This window comes from Sinohyriopsis cumingii, chromosome 19 (assembly GCF_028554795.1).
Source record: "Sinohyriopsis cumingii isolate HCF-2022 chromosome 19, ASM2855479v2, whole genome shotgun sequence".
NCBI lineage: Eukaryota > Metazoa > Mollusca > Bivalvia > Unionida > Unionidae > Sinohyriopsis > Sinohyriopsis cumingii.
Genome location: NC_142979.1, coordinates 57,411,086 through 57,425,306, shown reverse-complemented (window position 1 = coordinate 57,425,306; position 14,221 = coordinate 57,411,086). Strand labels below are relative to the sequence as shown.

The 14,221-nt window shown below is 37.9% G+C and overlaps 1 protein-coding gene across 1 annotated transcript in view; it reads right to left on the bottom strand.

The window, feature by feature from the left end:
• LOC149775755 (uncharacterized) overlaps positions 1–13,158 on the bottom strand; it is a 31,501-nt gene extending 18,343 nt beyond the window's left edge. Inside the window, exons 1-3 of the mRNA XM_089943373.1 lie at positions 13,004–13,158; positions 8,234–8,306; positions 1,994–2,200 (exon numbers count right to left, since the gene is read on the bottom strand). Of these exons, the coding sequence (XP_089799499.1) occupies positions 1,994–2,200; positions 8,234–8,306; positions 13,004–13,096 (373 nt within the window). The 5' untranslated portion in view covers positions 13,097–13,158. The remainder of the gene's footprint in view (positions 1–1,993; positions 2,201–8,233; positions 8,307–13,003) is intronic.
• Positions 13,159–14,221: the final 1,063 nt, after the last annotated feature.

Sequence of the window (14,221 nt, the reverse complement as noted above, 5' to 3'; positions counted from 1 at the left end):
ACTCAAATTCGCGTGGTCAGAAGTGAGATGTGCGAATGCTCTTTAAAGGCGAACGACTTTCGCCACTCGGCCAGCCGTGGCCCAGATGGCATTATGAATTATAGACGTTTCAAATTCATAGAAATGATACTGATCCGCATTCAAATACAGCCACCATTACAAAAACATAAAAACCTTTAAAACTTCACAAAACTGTCAACAGAATATGGCAGATAGCAGAATTATGGCACAAAAATCTTTAATTTGTACAAATGACCGGAGTGAACCGCCATCAATATATGGATGCAGTTATTAAATGTAAAATATAAAAAAACTTTATTTAATAAAGTACTAAACATAATTTGATCAAATTTGACAGAAAACAATAAACGAAGGTTTCTAATTTGTAAAAATGTCTGAGATCTGACATCAAAAATGTACACAACTTTATGCCCAAAATATGCTGAACAGACTTTGACCAACTCCGACACAAATCATCCTGGAATAGGGACATTTCAAGAGTGCAACATCAGAAAACTCGATTCACCCTTGCCACCAGCATCACAGGGCGATGCCCTTTGTAAAGTTCTGGGCAGAACACAGTACACAGCTCATTAATTACAACGACAACGTTTAAACGTCTAGAGCCGTAAGTGAAATCATGTCTCGATTAACTTGGCTCTAAAGCTTGGCGTGACTAGCCAACTGATCAGATAGTGCCATTTTCATCACCCGCCTATGCTGAGGCCGACGTAGTATGATGCTTCGGATTGGCAACAATCGGCTTCAGTAGCTTCTCGTGGGTCGGTGGTTCTTTCCAGGGTTTTCCCGGGTTCTTCCTCCACCGTTAATACTGGCCGCCATGTATAGCCTATCGTGTGCTGAAAAATGGCATTAAACCACTGCAACAAAAACAACAACATTTACACGGGACGCAACCCACGTCAAGCATTCTGCCTCATTAGTTAACCCTTACCACACGCTGAAGGGCGTATCTGGCCTATTCTATATCCCCAAGCCCTTAGGAGTCAAAAACACGGCAAGATCGGACATATGTGTACTCAGATGCTGATGCTGGGTGTTGTAAAATAACTTTCTCTACCTCTCAGAGGTTTTAAACATTTGATTGGAAGAAATTCATAACTCTTGCATTCCGAGTGAGTCGTAATCGAAACTGAATGGAGGTGCTAGTTTTCAAATGTCATAGAGGATGAACGCTTAAAGCAAAATGTACAAACCTCTTGAGGTCTACTTGTCATTGTTTAGGGCGAAACTGTTACATCTGAGGAAGTATTCTAGTGAAGCAATTTTCAACTATATTAATGCATCCTGCAACCTTATTTAAATTTGATTATTTTATTAAAATGGTCATTTCGCAGAAGAATTACTTGGAAGCAATATGTACAAAATCACTACGTATTCATGAACTGTTGGGAAAATACCTAGCCATGCTTTAGAAAAGTTTTACCTTGGTTCAGTGTCGGAGGTCCTCATTTGAATAATATAAACATTTTGAAGAGAAAAAAAAAAAACATTACAATAATGCTTTACAAGTATAGACGACCATGACTATTCACAAATGATAACTGGAATTTAAAATTACGTTCAATTGTTTATTGTACCTGCGGTCACGCTGAACTTTGAGAACCTATGACCGGACGTTTTGCTTCGAGTCTTTTGACACAACTGAATCGGCAATTTACATTAATGGAAGTGCAGGTAGTCCAAAGTAATGCGCTGGCCTCGTCATTCAAAACTTGCGATTCCAGCCAATAATAGTGTCCAGTCCTTTCCAACACTAAATGTATTCGCCCGTGCTGTACTTTATGTGCTATTGATAGTTCGAGTCTCCTTAACATTTTACTCAATATTTTCAGCGGAAGAGTTTCATCTTCCCATGAGTCGATAACAATAAACACCTTAACATATTTAAACACTATATTAAATATGGAATAAACTATTTGTATACATACATATATACCCTAATGTATCTAGTTTGACTGTTAGAACTAACCTTCACACTCTGAGTCCTTGGGAAAGACGCAGGTAAGGACCTTTTGGGACCAGAATAGTCCGAATCTGCAGAAATGTATTTTGGAGTCCACCCTGTTGTCAGCGATCTTGTAGCATTGGTAAAACATGTTGCAGACCCCAGGGAAATGATCGTAACCTCGACCGTCCGAAATCAGACCATCCCGACATTCTTCTGGGTAGTGGACAACTAAAGTTTTAAAAATGAAAATTATATAAATCTGGTTTTGGTGTCCGTTCTTTGACAAAGATTGATTAATTATATAGCGAGTTAGATGGAAAATGAAATCATATGTAGAGGTAATGTAGATCTAAACCGCTAATCTTTAACTTCATCTGTGAAATAGCTCTCTCTCTCTCTCTCATAATTTAACTTGGATTCCACTCAGTTCTCACCTCTGATTGGTCAGTCATTGAACATTATTATCCAATCGGACGTTATCAATCTGACTCTAGTCTGAGCAGGATATTTATATTACCACCTGAATGTACACTCAGAATCAATGTTTGATACGAGTAGTAAAGCACATTACTTGCACAAAGGAGATGTGAACATTGCAAATCTAGTTGGGTGAAAAATGTTGGACACAGAGTAAAAGTTATGAAAACACAGCAGTATTTATACCTGGTCGTTTCTGAAACACTTGTAAAAGTTTTAAACCGACGGTATGTTTAGGAAATCCTCTTTCTTAACACGCTAGGTTGTGATTTCTGAACAAGCGGGGATCGAATTTTCGAAATGCATGTAAAATGTAAACACACAACGGTATAAAGCAAGATGACTCGTTTTAAATTAATTACGAATTAATTCCTTTGATTACATCTACAACGTCAGTACGTAATTATGCAAATGTTTCGCAACAAATACTGTTCTGGTCTATGGGAAGGTCTAATAAACTGAAGATGTACATAAAAAAGCTATCGGAGCGACTGGCAGTCTGGCGAGTTGGCTAATTGTCAGATTGCTGCTCTCGCATTCGAGCGAGAATTTTTAACAGAGGTTCGTCCTAACTAGGATGTAGATGTTGTCTTAAAGGAAGTTTTGAAGGTTACGGGTGAATATTGAACTCACCTTTGAAGCCGTCCACATGGGTGATTTACAGCGTATATTTAATATTCCGAGTCTTTAAAAACTTAAAAAGAAAGGAAAATGTGTGTGCATACGTGTGATTGTTTTCATTTGCATGACCTGTAGATCTAAACCATATATTGTATGTGTGTTGTAACCGGCAATGATTCTATACCTGCTGCAAAATTTGTGACTGAGGTGGCTTCTTTGTGGACACGGAAGAGTCTAGTCTCAGAATGAGACTTGAAACTTTTTATGGAACAAAAGCCAAAATAAACGGGAATAAATCCACACTGAAGCATAAAAATTTCAGGACAAGTTTAGTCAACCCCAGGAAAGGGTAGTTTTACTAACTTTGAGGCTTCATCCATCCAAAGTGAAATTGCGAACAAATCGTGCAAATGCTTAAGCCTAAGAAAAGAGGAAAAGGAAGCATTCAAGTCGCTAAAAATAGAACTGACATAATCAGATTAGCTGGTCTGCGATCGGCGTGATGACCTGAGTAGACTTGAGGAAACAGACGGCTTACTGACGTCAGGTTCTACCACAAATTGAACCACGACGCAACACTTGAATATCCTAAAATAGTTTAGCAGGGCATGAATGAAAACTTTCAAGCGGGATCGGTAGACCAGAGGACCAAGAAATATTTTGTCATTGAAAATCAAAGAGCATGGAGATTCTATCACATATCCAAAATACACTAACCAGGAAACCAAATTAGGATTGTTATCTCTGGTAACGGTCACCCAGCCAATTTAAGAATATTTAGACTACTTCTGGTTCCCACGTCCATATACTATTCTCCTACCTTCAGGACGCAACGAACTACCTAGTTAAAAGTAAAACCAGTGGAAAGTGACCACCTAACAGTTCTTGTTTCACTGGACGCAACATCCCTCTATATCAATATTACACATAAAGAAGTCGGGAAAACACGAGCTGTGAAAATGCCACCCACATCATTTCTGGTCAGTCTCCTGGAGCTAGTTCACAAAATCAGTAAATTTAAATTAAATGGCAAGAACTATCTCGGATAATCGAAACCGTCATGTAGTCTAAGATCCCCCCCCCCCCCGCATGCAAATGTCTGTAGGGCCGATTAGAAATCAAACTTCTATAGCTAGACGAATGCATCGTACTGATCAAATCTGAGCCTAAATTCGGAACACTGATCATTTAGTTTTAGACCAATACTAAATTGTCAAGAACACAGTCCACATTGGACATTTATTCCAAACCAACAGACAAACGTCCAGTACCTTTTTCCATGCAGCTGCCACCCAAGGCACTGCACCCAAAGCATCCCCCTTAGCATCACTTTGAATCAGGAGAATTTCGCTCAGACGACACAACTTTCGATGAAAGATGAAGAGAACCAGCCCAACATCCGAAAAGTTAAGGCTTCAACGCAGATATAATAGGAAATGTATACAAAAAGCCAAGCAAACAAACTGTGCTGACCTCTTAAACATATAATGGAAAAGAAAACGTGGAGCGAACACTTCCTCCTCACATTCTACCCAGAAAGCACCAACAAGTAGACCTCATCATTCACAAATGCTGGTCAACCGCTGAAACTGTTTGTAGGAATGCTGTGCTAGTCGGGGAAAATTTAAGGCCAGTCTAGGATACAAAAAATAGATGGGAAGTCTTACAGATACATGAAGAAAACGAACATTTTCCAGCACAATCACAGGTGAAAAATGTGGTATTCACAACAATGCTATACTTTGCTATACAAATAAATCTGTTTAGCCTATCATGTGCAAGATGTATTCAGAACCCAATATGTTTGTCTAATGCAGAAATTGTATATTACAATGAATGTCCATAAACCAAACTGGCAAACCAATAAATTAGATTTGCCCGCAACTTAGAATGAAGCCCAGAAATGTAGAATCTAGCGAATCGTTTTAGATTCTCCGCAAAATGTTAGGTTCGGTATTAAAAAGGCAAGTGTAGATGGCGCATATATCTAGTTGCTGACATACGGGATCAATTAGAGACCTTTGTTGTAGCCGTTACTACCGTAAGAGTACTTTATCAGAATGTATCTTAAAACGTATCAATATTCAACCTTGCTCGTTTTATTTATTATTTTATTTATCGTCTCACTGATACATACATGCACATTCTCACGGACACACACACACACACGTACTGGTTTAAAGATTTTTTTAATGTAATTCAGTAGCACACCTATTTTGAAGTCTTGTGTACGTACTATTCGTGAATCGTAAAGCAATACAAATACAGTCTTTACGCAAGTTTTGCCATCTTCCTCCTTTTTTAAATTTATTTACAATGTCTTAATTGTATCCAACCTCGAAATGTTTACACCCAGCACTTGATTTGAGAGATTATTTGTATCTACCCCTACTGCGTGTTCTCCATGGTATAGTTGATTTAGGGACCAGCTTCTCACTGCTAAAAGAGAACTATTCATAAGCTGATCTATGAGGCTGCTAAGAAGAGTTTCATAAACACAGTTCACACAGCAAAATCAGCATACTATAGTACTAAGATCACTGAAGTTGCAGCTGCAAAGAGTTCTTCGAGATTACGAACGGACCTGTTTTGCAAAGTTCATCCGCAACAAATTCAGTCTATTTGAGATGGGGTTGACAACACAATTTCAATTAATTCACCATAACCTAGTAGTTGCGATACTGAATATCAACGGCCACCTTTAACGGCATTTGATCCTATCGCTATGGATGAGACATATAATGATTTCAATTTGATCCTGTTCCGACATCAATGTTGCTCGAGTGCTAAGATTCAATACTCCCTCAATAACCGATGTTATCAATACTTCCCTCTCATTCGGGGAATTTCCATCACTTTTTAAAAACTGCCAGCGTAAAGCATATGTTAAAGAAACTGACATTGGACCATAACAATCTAAAGAACTACCGTTCAGTTTCCAATCTCATTTATTTAAAAAAAATCTTAGAAAATGTTGTTCTAGCTTGTAGAAAGATTAGTCCTCACCCTCCTTGATTCGTGTGCGGCATTTGACACAATAGACTGATATACTTCACCGTCTCTAGCGTGTATTTTGTATTTAAGATAGAAACATACTATAGTTCAAGTTCTACTTAGTCAACAGGACACAAATCGTGCCCGTAAATGGAAAGCATTTCAGCTCAGGTGATATATGTTTTGGTGTTCCACAAGGCTTTGTTCTCGACCCCTTTCTCTTCACTCGGCCATCCTCGAGTGTCATAGATCGACATCCGGAGTCTCATTAATTGCTCGCTGATGACACTCAAATATACAAATATATCTGCCCAGCTGAAGCTGCAACAACTATCCAAGGCGTAGAGAGGCACGTTTCCAATGTGAAGTCAATAACAATATGTAAGAAGCTGCAGATGAATGATTATAAAGATAAAGCCATCCTGATCACCACACAAAGACCTTCTCATTCATGTACTTTCGCTCAAACAAGTATCAGCAATACCAACATTAAATGTACACAGTCAGTACGAAACCTACGTGTCATTCTCGACAGTGCTCTCTCGTTACACCAACATGTAATGAACGTGCATGGCTGCATATCTAGTGCCAAGACGCATCAGCTAAATTCGCAGTTTTCTTTCGGTTGATCCACTAAACCACTTGCATGTTCCTTAGTACTTTCAAGACTGGGCTGTTGTAATTCAATTCAGTCTGGTTCGTCTAAGTATCTTCTACAGGAACTTTAGTTCAAAACACGGCTGCTCGAATCATCCTTAGATTATGAAGAACCGAGCAAACCTCCCCTGGCTACTTGTTCAATCCAGAATCAAACAAAATCTGTTCGCTATGTTCATTCGTTGACTGGCTCCAGTCCAATAAACTTGTGACCTCACCCATGTATACACCCCTATCTTGAACCACACGCTTCTCTCCCGACACTTTCATTCTCATTGTTTACGCGGTTAAAACCAAGTTACGAGGTACGGACAACGTATTTTGCCTACCAGGGACCATCTACGTGGAATGAATTGCCCAAAGGTTTTAGACACAAAGACACTACGATCTCGTTCACGAGTGCCCTTAAAACGCCTATATTTCTACTACAAAACTTGATAATGTTTATTTCCTTGACTATTGTCAGCACGTTTTTGTTTTGTAATTTCATGGTGTTTATTTTTGTCCTTGTACATGTTTTTGTGTTATTTAATATTGCAAAGCGTTTAGAGCTTCTCAGGATTAGGCGCTGTACGAAGTCCACCTTATTATTATTATTATTATTATTATTATTATTATTATTATTAAAATCATGTTGCCAAAAATACATGGTGTACTAATCAAGAAGGACACACATTTTAATTACCACACAGAAAAAATATTTGGACTAAAATGACACTGAGAAGGAAATGTTGGCTCCTTTCCTAAGTAAAGATTTTATTGAATTTTTTATTGCTATTTACATACAAAATATTTTCTCAGAATTTTAAACTAGTTCTATATAGCCATTATTGTGCTAACCTACCATTAAATCATATGCGTACGTCCTTGCAGTGACAGGGAATACAACTAAAAACACCTACGTCCCTGGAGAGAAGTTTGCAAAGTTTTCAAATACTTCATTTTTGGATGAAAGCAGTTCCTGAAAGTAGTTTGTTATCCCAAAATGGCTAAATAAAGTGATCGGTTTTGAAAAACACTGCAACTTGTTGAAGTTTAGGGACCAGAAAATAATGATTTAGATTCAAAAGGCTGTACAAATGTGCATGCTTTTGCTTGGTTATACGCCATATTTGGATGCATTGCAGTGCAAGAGATTTCTACTTCAGTAGAAGAGAGCTATATTTGAGAGGTTCTTTCGTTTTCGTGTCAGCGAAAGCAACCAAGATATGAAGATATAAGCGTTTCATCATAACGACAACTCCCTTAATAATGCAAGCACATCCCAGATGAGACTTCGCATTTCACGGAATTGTCTTTAAATCTTTGTTACTTTACAAGATGTCGTAGCCAGGAAATAATGTTCAAGCGAAATATCGCAAAATGTAAAGCATGAAAAGCAGAGGCAAAAACAAAGAGATTAGGAAGAAAGAAAAGCAACTGACGGAATTACATTTACAAGTTCTGTGCACTTACCATCAGGTCCTGGCATCCACAGTGATTATTTTACACATCTATGTTCTGTGTACCTACCTTCATGTACTGGTATTGATATGGAAACACTTAAGAGCGCAAGAACTAATGTTGAACACAAAAAGTATCCCATCTGCAAAAGAAATTTGGAACGTTTCACTGTTCTGATCAATATGAAAATATAGAATCTGGCGATTGCCAGTAATTAGACAATGCTTCATTTAAATTATACAAGATAATGTACTATAGCGATGACAGTATAAGCTGAATCATTTGACGTGCTGGTCATTCTAATAATTTCTCTAAAATTGCTTAAAATTGTATAATTGACATACTTTTCTACTTCTGCTGTTTATTCTCTTAAAATATTTGACGTGTTCACAAAATACTGGCAGCTGGCCAATAGCCTAAACATTCCTTCTGTATTTGACCATGCCTACCACGAGATTCACGGTGCGACCAGACCTAGACACCATATCGACAAAATAGCATTACATTAAGGTGTCACGAATCAATTTTATGAAAGATACTGTACTGCTTTCGCTCCATATTTGATTTCTGAACATAGAGAGACTGTCTAGTCCCCTTGCTTTATCACATTTCTGCACAAAAAATGTATGCATGGAGTTGAAGAATAATATTGTCATTAGAAAAAGTGCCGACATTGACTACACCTTCCGGATTAATTGAAAGAATTTTTAAACGTCTCAGTTTCAGACGCAGGATTACTGTCAACTGTACCCTTTTGTTTAACGAGGAAATTCAATACCTTTGTAAATGATACAAAAACAGTTACTGTATTCTTTTATTGTATCTCTACACTCCCACCAAGGTGTTGATCGACGTAATAAAGTTCACGTTAAATTTCTACAAGCATACAAGAAGCAGCAACGAGTGTTCAAGATTCCTTCAAGTTCCCACTTGGAAAAAATGCATTGTGGATGGTGTTCAAGTCAGCTGTAGAAATCCTGTCACTATTAAAGTTCTCTACACGTACGTTAACAACTGTATCGATTTTCACAGTACACACAATTGCTGTACATAAACTATGCATAGTTACATAGCGAGTGAGTGATTTGGATTTTTAATGTAGCTTTAACAATTTTTCAGTCATATCGCTACTATGTCTGCAATGTGGCAGTTTATAATGACGTCTAGCACTGGGGCATCATGCCGCAGATATGTAGCATGATGTCCCACCAAGTCACATTATCCTGACACCAGTCCTACCAGTCCTAACACTAACCTCTTAACGCTGAGCGCCAAGCGAGGCAGCTATTAGTACCATTTTTTAAAAAAACAGTCTTTGGTATGACTTGGCCGGGGATTGAACCCACGACCTCCCCCATCCGAGGCGGACGCTCTAACCACTAGGCCACAGGAGCGGTCTAGATACACTTCCAATATGCTGTGCAATGAATATGCTACAATTAGCTCAGATTAGCGTTTATTGTTTACCCTGCACTGAATGTGTAAAATCTCGCACCAGATTTTAAAGAAGTCAATTCGATTCTTGATATACCAAAGTGTATGCCTTCCAAATTGGATTCAAGTAGGCAAGACAAGAAACAACAGAGAATCTTCGAGTAAAAGTGTTCATTAAATTGTCAATATGGTTCTTAAGCAGTTCACGTGAGAAACTTTTGAGATGTCGTTATGGTGATACAAGTTATGAGCAACAATGCATAGACGGTACAAGAAATCGGTGCTGAATCGTCGAATTGTCATATTTCGACTTGTGCTAGTTGCCCGAAGTTCTCTGGTTTACGTGTACATTTCTGGTTATTAGGCCTCAGTTTGGACAACAAGGGGGCGTTTAAATTTAAACGAATGTATAGCTTGGTATCAAAATTTAGGGATGAGTGATAGGTTTTGATCGCTGAAACGCTTTAAATAACCAAAGATGTCAAAAACAACGACTTGTGCGGACATTCCGACGCTTATAATAGATTTAACATAAAACGTGGAAATTGCACATTCTTCGATGACGAAATATGACAAAATGGCGGACCTACTGAAGCATGACAAGAGTACAATTGCAACGGTATACTCAAATGCCAAAGTTACCGCCCCCCCCCCCCGCAACACACTGACACCCATGGAAGAAATCTCGGCATTCGACATTTGAAAAGAACGAGTTTTCCGCGTTGTTAAAAGTGCACAAAGCATTGTACCCGTTTTAAACTCGTTTAATTCAGTTTGGAATATTTTTGCTCTAAAAGTAAACATCTGGCGATGTGATTCGTTGCCACATCTCAGGAATGCTCTTGCGCAAGTTGTGACCATATTCTGAAAAAATTATCGCAGAGCGGAAATGTGGACCCTACGACGGCCATGTTGATATAGAATATTTCTTTGATAACAAAAGTGGACCACAGAGGTAACGTACTTGCTCTCTTACAGGGTATATGCAGTCTGTTGTGAGGAATCAGTAGAACAAACAACAGACCCAGACCTGCCGGCGCATAAGGTAACTGCAGATGAGGGTCTATTTTGTTTGCATTAAGACCAGACCCATAAGCGAGTTTACGAGGATGTATAGCAAATGTAAAAGTACTTCGAAAGATCATTCTAAATTATGACGACACGCTATTAAGAAATTGTCGTTCATAGCGTACGAACGGAAAATGTTTCATTACACGAAATAATAAAATCTGGTTGCAAGTCTGGGGGAAAGGGGTTAATGACGGGCTGTAGAAACGTTGACATGCAAAATTAGTAACACTGTACAATATTGGATATAGTTATTCTTTTATCTGAAATAAAATAAATCGCCAATAAATTTTGCAGAAATTTTACGGTTGGGTCAGTATACTAACTTTAGCCATAAATCTGCCAAGCCTAAAACTATAAATTTTGTAATGAGTTCTAACTGTTAGTGGTACCTATACCGAATTACTGAAATTACTAATAGGTTAATATGTGTGCGCGTGTGTATGTGATTCGGATTTTTAACGTAGCCATATCGCTACGATGTCTGCAGTATGACAGTTTATAGTGATGTCAAGCACTGGGGCATCATGCCGCAGTTATGTAGCATGATGTCCCACCCAGTTACATTATCCTGACACCAGGTCGACCAGTCCTAACACTAACATCTTAATGCTGAGCGCCAATCGAGGCGGCTGTTAGTACCATTTTTATAAGTCTTTGGTATGACTCAGCCGGGGATCGAACCCACGAACCACCCGCTTCTGAGGCGGAAACTTTAACCACTAGACCACTGAAGCGGTCAAAAATAGGTGATATTTAAAAAATTTGCCGTATTTTGCTTGCTTTTACTTCAACCAAATTTCAACAACTACAAGCTATTCAACTACAATTTTAAACTGACCCCATATAACATATAGTTGCTAGGTAGAGTTTACTCGTCCTTACCTCTAGTGGCCACACTTAGTATTGTTTGAATTAGTGTCCACCATTGTGTGTCGTGCCAACGTCTACATTATGAGGGATAAGAACAATATTTTTGAGGCCACTAAGTAAACATGTATCAACAAAAACACAATAAGCTGGGACTGCATATATCTTACTAAATTCCGTATACAAGTTTGGCCAAGCCCTTTCTCAAATTTTGGGATTTTGATTTTATACATTAACAAAATTGTTATTTTTACCGAGTTTATTCCATTACAATTTGAAGAAATGACGCCTCTTAAGGTAATTTCAAGCGATGATAGAATTGTCAAGAAATGTCTAGAGATTCAAGTTACTCGTTATGAATAACCGTACACTGATGCATGTGAACAAGTGAAAAGGGACACGTTTTCATGGAGAATTTGTTCGGTTTCTTTTGATTTTTTTAATTAAATTTCGAGTCGATTTAGCAAAATGTAGATTAAAACTCCATTGTTCCTTAGATTGATAAGTGTTTCCTTTTAAAGAATACAAAGCCTCGGTATTCAAATGAGCACCCATATTTACACGCGTATAGTCCATCATACGTGTGCAAGTAACGTACGATTTGCACATTTTGCTATACTTTAATAAAGAAAAAGGTCTAATACTTAAACGAGTTACTTTGTTTCGCAGAGTCAGCTGCCACTGAAAACTGTTCTCACGAATCTAAAAAAATATGTACCCATTATACCATCTATTAGGGCGATCGACTTCAAACGAGTACAACACTCGTATTGAATTGGCACCTTAATCATGTAGTTTTAAAGTTGAAATTGTTCACCATAATATCAAGGACCATACTGTACGAATACAAGATTAATATTGCATGAAAATATATGTACACGTGTTCTTCGGTGCATTATTAGTGATTGTTTCAAGCCAGCTTAGATATGTTTTAGACTTTGTAATTTTTAGTAAAGATTAAGAAACTAACAAATAAAACATTGGTTGTGTCGTGTCTATTGTCAGTATTAAATACACCTTTTAAAAGCTATTTCTAATTACAGACATGCAATATAGAATAGTTACAGTAAATACGACGAATCGCATTATTCTCATCCATTGGTTTATACTGTCAGTTAGAATTACAATATATCGTTTGCCTTGTGCCCATTTAAGTCGTATGGCCAAGTACATTGCGTACAGGCCAAAATGCGTTCATAAACTTAAAACTATTCTTTGTTTTATATTGAAGAGGTTATCTTAATCGAGTTAGGGAAACTAGCGAAACACACTCCACGAAGCAACTAATAATCACGCGGCGCAGGTTAGTTTTCTCATGATTAATACATTTTATTAATTGCGCTAATTTCTTTAAAGTAATTACTTCTCGAAGTTTTTTTTGGGTCAAAGGTTATGAGCAGAAAATGAAGGATGAGAGAGAGAGAGAGAGAGAGAGAGAGAGAGAGAGAGAGAGAGAGAGAGCGGTACCTTTGTGGTTTGATTTCTTATCGTAGTGGGTAAATTTATTGTAAGTTGGAATCCAGTGCAATATGTTTCCAAGTATCTTCCACACGGCCCCATGCACTGCCGTCCACGTGAATGTAACTGGATTTAAGGCAGTAGAGAGCACGTGATTTAAAATGTTTTTACAAATGGTCGACGTGCTGCGCGTGCAGCATGTACGACAAATCGCATTTCTTCCATTGGTTGGTACTAAATGACGACGATCCTCATCGTTACTTTGTATGTTTCACAACGAACTGATTATTATAATCAATTTTCTCCTCTGTGTGAGGAAAAATCGTTAAACTTTTGCATTTGCCTATAATTTATGAATTATTAGCAAGATGAGTCTTTTTTATATAAAAAATTTACGTTTGGCTTTAATCATTCGATTGGTACATACAATACAACATATACAGAACTTCGAAACTCTATATATCTCGCTTAATTTTAATTATATTGAGCAAGAACATAAAAATTGCTAGCTATGCCAGACGCAACATGCTGAGTTTACAGACTGAGTGGGCTAAACATATGGTATACTGCCCCCTCCCCCGCCCAACCAAAGAAGAACAAAAGAAAGTCGTCGTTTTCAGATCAAGTAAAGGAAATGAAGAAGTCTATCGTTTTAAATAGACGAACTAAACAAAATGTACAACATACGAAAAGTGCTTTTTATGCTCAAGTGCCAAATAATATCGTAAAATTTGTTGAAGGTCCAAGATCTGTCAAAACTTGTAACCGTGCTAAAAAGGGACATGATATCGTTGAACATCAATTTCATGACAACATGAGAAATAATAGCAATTCACCCTTGTTCTCATGCCTGTTTCTTGTCTTGTAAGTGAAATTATGTATAAAAAAAGCAGAAACATTGTGAGACCTCATTTACCTTGTTTGAGTACAGCACATATAGTTGTAATTATGAAACATGCTAATTAAAGATTCTAAAGGGAAATATGTATTTCATTTATAACATCGAACAGTACAATGCTTTGTTGTTGTTGTTGTTGTGGGATTTAACTCCATTTTTCAGCACACGATAGGCTATACATGGCGGCCAGTATTAATGGTGGAGAATCCGGGAAAACCCCCGGAAGAACCACCAACCCACGAGAAGCTACTGGCAAGCTTTATCACATATCCATATTGGCAGAATCCTAGACTCGAACCCATGCAGACAGAGGTGAGATGGCAGTGACG